Raw genomic sequence first — 8725 nt, 5'->3', positions numbered from 1 at the left:
TGGAGAATAATCAAATTAAACAGGTGTGATGTGTGTTGCTCGAGGTTGAGAATACCGACGCGGAACAAAACGGGACCGTGCACAGTGCCTTCTGCTAACGTGACTTGGCAAGAGGCACATTACATAACTCGAAGCATTAACTCTTGAGAGCAGTGGCGGTCCTTTCTCTGTTAATTGTCAGGATGTTCTCAGCTTCGATCGATTTCCAAAACCATTTGAGGTTTATGCAGATAATCGTTTTGTGTTTCCCAAAACGGGAGGCCAGCAAAACGCAGCAATCTGCTGTTTACCTTTGTCAGCGCGAAGCTGACTGAGTGTTCTTTAAAGTTTAGGTAAAATTGTGGGATCATAAGATAAACGGGAAGTGGGTGCCTTGTTTAATTGTAATATCCTGTATCAAATGAGTATTTCTTGAGTTGTCAATACTTAATACGATCAGTGCGCTGTGCAAGTTATCAACATGATGTCCAGGATATAAAATTCTGTTATAGTTTTAAAATAATGGGTGATGGGATCAGATGATTTGCTAACCTTGCAAAATAAAGGGTGCGGCATTGGTCTATTAAGTATTCAAGCACAGTGTATGCCTGTATCTGTTTACAATTGATGAGAGCTCTTGTTCGGCGGTGTTTATATATATGTACATGTTGGTACAGTCTAGGGGTCCTCGTTTCTCCTGGAGCAGTAACGCTGTACCTGCGGGGCCGAACTGGCAAACTGCAGTGATTGTATTCGGAGGTTTGCCACAGTGTGCTGCAGTCAAAGGAACATTGTCGTAAAATCTAACCAAATGATGCAGCAGTTTTGATGTTTATGATGCGGATTTTTTTTTGCGAGTGTGCACGGCGTCGTGTGCAATGAGGATCTTACCGGGGCTGCCTGCACTGCGTCTAAAATGTCTCGATTTGTTATTTGAGAATTAACAGAGCTTCTATTATTTTTATTAAAAACAAAAACAAAAGGAAGCGGCTGTTTTGTCTGCAATGTGGGAGCTGTTTTCGCTGCAGCTGTTAACGTTGCTGTCCGGAGAACGGTTTCCCTGCCTACTACACTCCATGAAGCACTTCTTATTTTTGATGATACTGCAATGCTAAGGGATGTCCAGCTCGTTTGACTTTTAATGCATTTAGTCTTCTACTCTGCACCACATGATCCCCCAGCAAGACGCCAGGATGCTGTACCAGAAGATTGCTTTCCCGCTACCTGTCACAAAGTCCATGTGCATAGTTTGTGTTTTTCTCTCTCTTTAACTGGTGGTGTAATTAATATAGCGCCGGGCGAATTTTGCAGCCCTTTAATTTTTACGTAGCCGCCGGCCCGCTGTAACAATCGTCAGGAACAAATGACTTGTAAATGGTGTCAGTACAGTATAATATAGGCTATTAATATTTCAGCAGATCTCATACACACAAAGCTGTAAAGCGATATCTATATTAAGGAGGCAGGAGTACGCAGGAGGAAGGGCTTTTGCATCGCTCGGAGGGCCGGGCCGCATTCCTGCACTCTTCATTCTGTCCTCCTCCATTCAGCAGGTAAGGCTGGCTGTTTCTTTTTTGTAAATTATTGTTATGATTTTTCTTTCACTTTGCTCCTAGATTTCCCCTCGCTCCCCAACCTCCTGGCAGTTGCAGTGCCCAGTCCTCCTCCTCCCAGTATTGCAGCTGGATTTTAGCTGAAAACTGCTTTAGATGTACACAGTGTGTGTGCCTGGGATGATGTAGGACCCAACGCGGTGCATGAGCCACACTCACCGTCGGGAGGGGACAGGGGCTGTTTTCATCACCCCCCCCCCCCCCCCCCCATCAAGTTTCAACCCTGAACTTTTATTCTGCTTTTGTTAACCGCCCCAACCCCTCCCCTTTGCATAGAGCTGGATGTTGTTTGATGCTAACCTTTGTATTCTGCAGCACCTTGGTCCCGAAACAAAAAGGTGGGCGTGGGCCAGACAGCGGCACGGCAATTGGCCTGAGTTGCCCGAGATTAGTTTGGATCCGTGTGGAAACGCCGAGCCCTGAGATGCTTGAGTCAGCTCGAAAGCCCCGAGTTGTCCATTAGTGGCCCGGAGCCCTTCAAACCACCCCCCCCCCCCCCCTTTCCCCCTAGTCCTCCTCCCTCCCTCACCAACCCAACAAACCCGGTCAAAGCTCTCCCCACCAACTCTGCCTCCGAATGTCCTCCCGGGGGTGGGGAGACTGAGAGCCAGTGATTCGGAAGCCCCTCGATCTGCCCCATTCCCTCACCCCGCTCCCTCCTGAAAGGCCCCCTTTCCCGCCAAGAATGACAGTGCTGGCAGGAGACAACATGGACGAAGCGTCGGCTTTGCCCGGCCACCCTCAGGACAGCTACCCTCCGGACAACGATGACCATGAGTGCTGCGAGCGGGTGGTCATCAATATCTCGGGCCTCCGCTTCGAGACCCAGCTGAAGACCCTGGCCCAGTTCCCCAACACCCTGCTAGGCAACCCCAAAAAGAGAATGCGCTACTTCGACCCCCTGCGGAACGAGTATTTCTTCGACCGCAACCGGCCTAGCTTCGACGCCATCCTGTACTATTACCAATCCGGGGGACGCCTCCGGAGACCGGTCAATGTACCCCTCGAGATGTTCTCCGAGGAGATCAAGTTCTACGAGCTGGGCGAGGAGGCGATGGAGAAGTTCCGGGAGGACGAGGGCTTCATTCGGGAGGAGGAGAGACCCCTGCCCGAGAATGAGTACCAACGCCAGGTCTGGCTTCTCTTCGAGCATCCGGAGAGCTCCGGGCCTGCCCGGGGCATCGCCATTGTCTCGGTCATGGTCATCCTCATCTCCATTGTCATCTTCTGCCTGGAGACCCTGCCCCAGCTCAAGGACGACAGGAAGAGGACCATGCAAGTGGGCAACACCACCATCCCGTACAAATCCAACATCCTCAACGACCCCTTCTTCATCGTAGAGACCCTATGCATCATCTGGTTCTCCTTCGAGCTCCTGGTCCGCTTCTTCGCCTGCCCCAGCAAGACGGAGTTCTTCAAGAACATCATGAACTTCATCGACATTGTGGCCATCATCCCGTACTTCATCACCCTGGGCACCGAGCTGGCCGAGGAGGAGGAGCGTAATGTGAGCGGCGAGCAGGCCACGTCCCTGGCCATCCTCAGGGTCATCCGCCTGGTGCGGGTCTTCCGCATCTTCAAGCTCTCCCGCCACTCGAAGGGCCTGCAGATCCTGGGCCAGACCCTCAAGGCCAGCATGAGGGAGCTGGGCCTGCTCATCTTCTTCCTCTTCATCGGGGTCATCCTCTTCTCCAGCGCCGTGTTCTTCGCCGAGGCGGACGACCCGGACTCTCACTTCAACAGCATCCCGGATTCCTTCTGGTGGGCGGTGGTCTCCATGACCACGGTGGGATACGGGGACATGTACCCCATCACCATCGGCGGCAAGATCGTGGGGTCGTTGTGTGCCATCGCCGGCGTCCTGACCATCGCCCTGCCCGTGCCCGTCATCGTCTCCAACTTCAACTACTTCTACCACCGGGAGACGGAGGGAGAGGAGCAGGCTCAGTACCTGCACGTTAGCTGCCCGAACATCGCCTCGGACAGTGACTTACGAAGCCGCAGCTCGTCCACCATCAGCAAGTCCGACTACATGGAGATCGAGGAAGATGTGAACAACAGCATAGACAATTTCAGAGAAGCAAATCTCAGAACTGGCAACTGCACTGTAGCAAACCAAAACTGTGTGAACAAAAGCAAACTGCTAACTGATGTTTAAACAGCTGCGGGCTCAGTGACCCGGGAGCCGCGCTTTCTAGACACTGTTACTGACCCTTTGTATTTTGCCTTGTTGACCTCGTTAATGCGTTGTGGCATTGCCGTTATGCTCAGCAAAATAAGCTTTCAGAATTACGTGGAAGGTATAATTTCATTTATTTTTAAATGGCTTTTTTTCTCCCAACTGGGTAACGAGGGAGAAATCTTCTCCAGATCCGTTCATGAGAGCGTCCTTAGGTACAGACTTTGAAACTTGGACTTATACCTGCTCGCCAACCTCGAATGGAAGTTTATTTTTCTCTCTCTCAGTTCATTTACAAATACCAATGCATGTGTTAAGGTACAATTTTGCAAGCTGCACCGTGCATCCAAACGAAAACAACCAAATACGCCAGATTCGTGAGTTCTGGTCAAAGTTGCAAACGTGCAGTTTTCGATCCACTGATGATCATTTCATTCCGAGAAGTGATGTGACGCCCTACATCAGAGGAAAAAATAAAACAAGCGATTGCATTTGTCTCCACTTTATAATCAAATAGCGAATGCTTAAAATGCCAGCGGTGCTGCAAACTTGCAGAAACTGCAACTCATCTGCTTCTAGGACCGAATGTAAATTCCCCCGTCCCCGATTTAATGCGAGAATCATCAATCACAAAGAAAATCCCTAAAATAACAACAGCATGCTTTGATATTCATCATTCACTTTGATTGTGGCATGCCTGGGACATTACCTCAAATAACAGCAAACAAGTTTGCGTTTTAAATTATAATCTGGAGAGTTAGTTCTCATTTGCTCTTACCAAAAGTGCAATGGCTTATTATTTAATTTAATACTTCTGAAGCACTCATGGCCTGAATGTTAACTCGTATGGGATAGAGTAACTTTAGATCATAGCATGTTTTAACTACTCAACATTATGGCCTTTTTGAACAACTTAATATGTAACCCACTATAACTTATGCATGATATCAGGTTACAGAAAACAAAACAGCTTTGAACTGTTGCTATATGATGTTGAGGGACCTGATGATTTTCCTGCAGAATATCAGGGAAATGAGTTGGTTCGTGTCCTGACAATCCTGAAAATATAACACAGCAAAACCTAGTTCCTTCTGGGAAATCTCTTGAACAAAGGGAGGCAGGCTAGGTAATGTACATACTTATATATTATAAATTTAGTTTTAAACGCAACTAATCAAACAGAAAAGAAAGCATGCCTTTCATGCATTTTAGCAGAATGTAAATGTAAAGAATATGTAAATTATGCACCTAATTTGCAATTCATTTCCAAATCCATCCTGACTGAGACAATATTTTTCTTTTGAGCTTCCCTCTACTTTATTGCAGAAACTCAGCAAATGACTTAGTTAGTTGCTAGTGCCTTTTAAATCCTTACGCTCCCAGATTGCTGGAAGTGCCTCCATGTACAAAGAATGGCTGAATAAACTGATGTCCACAGAAATCTGTGACACCTTGAAAATAGACCAACCTCACTAATGTCCAACAAAATCTTTGTGTGCAAGAGTCAATGGACAGTTATCACAGTAAAAAAGATGATGGAAAAGGCAGACCAGATATTTACACATATTTCTGAAGATGCAGGACTTAAATCAGCTAGCAAGAGAGTTGGGAGAATTACAGAATAACTTGGCAACTGGACATTACAGCTGAATGAGCACCACATGGGAATCCTGTTGTAAATTCTCTAAGGTCCTTATCAATTTAAGACCAACAACTTTTCAACAATGAGATCAGCATTCAGAATCTTTAAGGAATGCACAGATGTTAATGGCATCATCATGAGGCATTAAGGTGTTGAACTGAAAGAAACACTGAAGAATGTTAATTTCATCTTTTCTTTTACCCACCTGCAAAGGCTGCAATGTACCAAAAAGAAAAGTGCGGTGTTTCCTCAGCAGACTACCTCAGTTTAGATTGATGAAAAGGACAGTTTAATTTTGTGGCCCCAGGCTGAGGGAATTCTTTTTTTTTGGTAATCTGAAATCACATGAACAGCTGTTGGAATGCAGGTTCTTCCACAATATAATTTCTTATCATCTGTTCTGGAGCCATATCTACGAGTCAGTTTCAGTGGTTACATACAAGTATGTTGCCGCAATCACTTGTTTAACCTATCATTGTCCTTAACCTAATTGTTGTGTAGAAACTTGTTATAACTCACTCTAACTTAATACTGAAGGCCAGAAGCTCTCAAAGATATCTTGAGACTATTACATCAATATTTGCAGGATTATATGACAATTTCCCAAAGACCTGGAGAACCAAGAGTTACTTTTTTAATTTGAAATTCACGTCATGCAAGTCTTCAGACAGAGAAATTTGCCTGGATATGGATGTGTTTATTGCAAGAGACAATTTGTTGCCCTAGGATAATGCAGATGGAGACTGGTAGATTAAGACACAATTAAATCCCCCCAAGAGATGGATGGCACGTGATTATTGATTGTAATTTCTTGGAAATTTAAGGAATGCAGAAGATACAAAGATTTCAAGAAGATAAAAAGAATGAGACTGCTCCAAGACTACATGACTGAATTAGCTGATACAGCTGAACTGCGGGTATAAATCAAAATTACACAGAGAAATGTTGAATAACTCTTGATGAACTGCAATTGCTGTTGGCAACAGGGCATTAACTTCTTCATGTAGAATATGTAAACCACCCATACTCTGGTTATCCTGATCCTTCTGCATCACATAAACCTTGAGGTAGGAGAAAACTTTCCCCTGTGTTAAATGACTTTAATACTGCACTTAATAAACAGCAATAAATGATCCAATGCTGCAGAACTGCTTTGATAAAATCTATGTGGCTTCTGGCAGCTCATGCTTACTTTAGCAATTCAGTTTCTAGTTTTTGGGAAATTGCGCCTTAGTTAAACATTTATCTGCATGTGACTGAGAAGCGTGCTGCATGCAGTTTTTCTTTTGATAATGAAGGTTCTGAAAACCAGTGGGATGGGTTAGGGTTTGGTGATGTTTATTTATAACCATTACAGCTGAGTACAAAATATGGATAGAGAGAAATTCTGATGTAATATAGGCATGTCTTTCTGGTTATACAGTTTTGGTAGATATTCTTAATCCCGGACCAGCTTTGCAAACATGTTGTACATAGGCCTGAATGTACACAAGGTGGCTGGTTGTGAACAGAGTCATAAAAGAGCCTCTTCTCTTTTTATAAATAGAACTATTAATAATTGTAGTGAAAATGAAGCAATTCAATATACCAAGAATAGCTGTCTTGGTGTAATGTTTTGTGAAGTGACTTTGACCAGTTTAAGTGGTTTGCACTGAATAATATGCATTGCAGAAACATCATGTGTTATGTATTTCTGAGTTAGAATTTGGTTTACTTGCTCCAGAAAATGAACAAAATAGAAAGAATAGGAGACAAAATGGTGGCTGCAATGCCATACAAGACATTGCTGAGGAGCACATTTCAATTCAGCTCAGCAATAATGATGGAGCTTATATTTTAAATATAGTTAGGATCAATCGTCAGTCTTAGTCAGATACATTGTAGGTAAGAGGACATAGCAGATATTTTATAATTAACCTGTTCAGTGTTGTTATTACATGGCTCTGGAACAGGTGGGACTTGAACCTGGGTCTCCTGGCTCAGAGGTAGGGACCCTACCATCGTGCCATGTGAGCACTTAAGAGGATATAATAAGAACATCCTTTTTTATTCACTTCAGGTGTTTGGTTCACCAATTGAATATTGAAAAAGTAGAATTAGCACCTGATGAGGTCCAGGCTTCTCTGTTGTGGTTGAGCTGTGCACAAATCTGGTTAACACCTTGTTTAATGTGAAATTACTGGTTGCTGAAGTTGAGAAAAGTGTTAATTCCTAAGTACTGTTAAGTGTAACTTTAACCAATCATAAAAATGCACTTTAAAATTCAGCACAAATTGCCTTAACTGGTATATGATATTTAAAGTGAAAAGAGGCTCTGCAGCCTGTGTACCATCAGGTCCAGAACATTCAAGTTTGAATGACTATGGTATTATGACTGTCACTTTTCAACGATATCGTTTTGAAAACATTTATGTTGACAGGCTTGTTCATTTCCTGTTTAGGGATGTCATAATACTTCAATAGGCCAACATATTGTGATACATAAACTCCCCCATAATCATAGTGCATTCATTTAATTTCCTCAATTGAGGATGATTTTCACCAGAGTAATCCAAAATCTTGTAAAGATATGAATGAATAAATGGTTAAGGCAACTGTGAAAGACAGATTATATTTCTGAAACAAAGTAGCATTGATTAGAATTATTCTATTTTTCCTTACTCAAAATATAATTAGTTTAAAAATGGATAGTGTAACTATCATTACTTATATTGTGACATCCCTACTCGTTAGCATAAAATGTTTCAACTTCTGATCTATTTATTCTTTTGCTTGTTTACTGTCATAAACATGCCTATAATTTGGTTTATAAATTATTGTTATTTAAAAACATAATTTCTTGCCCTATGCAGTCTGCTCATGTAACACATACTTTACCTTCCCCGTCTACTTAATGATAAATTAAAGATGAATTTCCAGGTCTGATTCAGCTATGTCCTGACTGGTTATTTTCACATAACTTCTGAAAGTGTACAGAATATATCAGTAATGTATCATTGAGCACACAGAAAATTGATTTGTATCCATTCAGGCTTAAGGCTGCTTCGAATCCATTCCCAGAGACATTTTGTTTTCTTCTGGAGGCTGAGGTAGATTTTAAAACTTTTTTATTATTTATGAACAAAATTATCAAGATTATGTGTTTTCTGTGCATATTTCTACTGCCTTTGACTTGTACATCTGAGTTAATTAAAATAAATACTGTATTAAATAATATGCTCTCTGAAAGTCATCCCTTTCAAAAAATTAAATCCAAGATAGATCAGCAATGACAGAAGAATATGATGTGAGACTTATGGTTTGAGTAGATCC

General features: G+C 42.9%; 1 protein-coding gene across 2 annotated transcripts; it reads left to right on the top strand.

The window, feature by feature from the left end:
• Positions 1–2277: 2277 nt before the first annotated feature.
• LOC109936688 (potassium voltage-gated channel subfamily A member 1) lies at positions 2278–8490 on the top strand. Of its 2 annotated transcripts, XM_048610531.1 has the most exons (2): positions 2278–3535; positions 7588–8490. In XM_048610531.1, the coding sequence occupies exons 1-2, from the start codon at positions 2278–2280 to the stop codon at positions 7626–7628; spliced, it is 1299 nt and encodes a 432-aa protein (XP_048466488.1). In that variant the 3' UTR covers positions 7629–8490. The 2 variants fall into 2 exon arrangements, with proteins under 2 accessions (XP_048466488.1, XP_020390878.1); XM_020535289.2 differs by lacking the exon at positions 7588–8490 and having other exon boundaries at positions 2278–4126.
• Positions 8491–8725: the final 235 nt, after the last annotated feature.

The sequence above is a fragment of the Rhincodon typus genome, chromosome 22 (assembly GCF_021869965.1).
Source record: "Rhincodon typus isolate 14 chromosome 22, sRhiTyp1.1, whole genome shotgun sequence".
Taxonomy (NCBI): domain Eukaryota; kingdom Metazoa; phylum Chordata; class Chondrichthyes; order Orectolobiformes; family Rhincodontidae; genus Rhincodon; species Rhincodon typus.
This window is presented reverse-complemented; position numbering and strand designations above follow the sequence as displayed.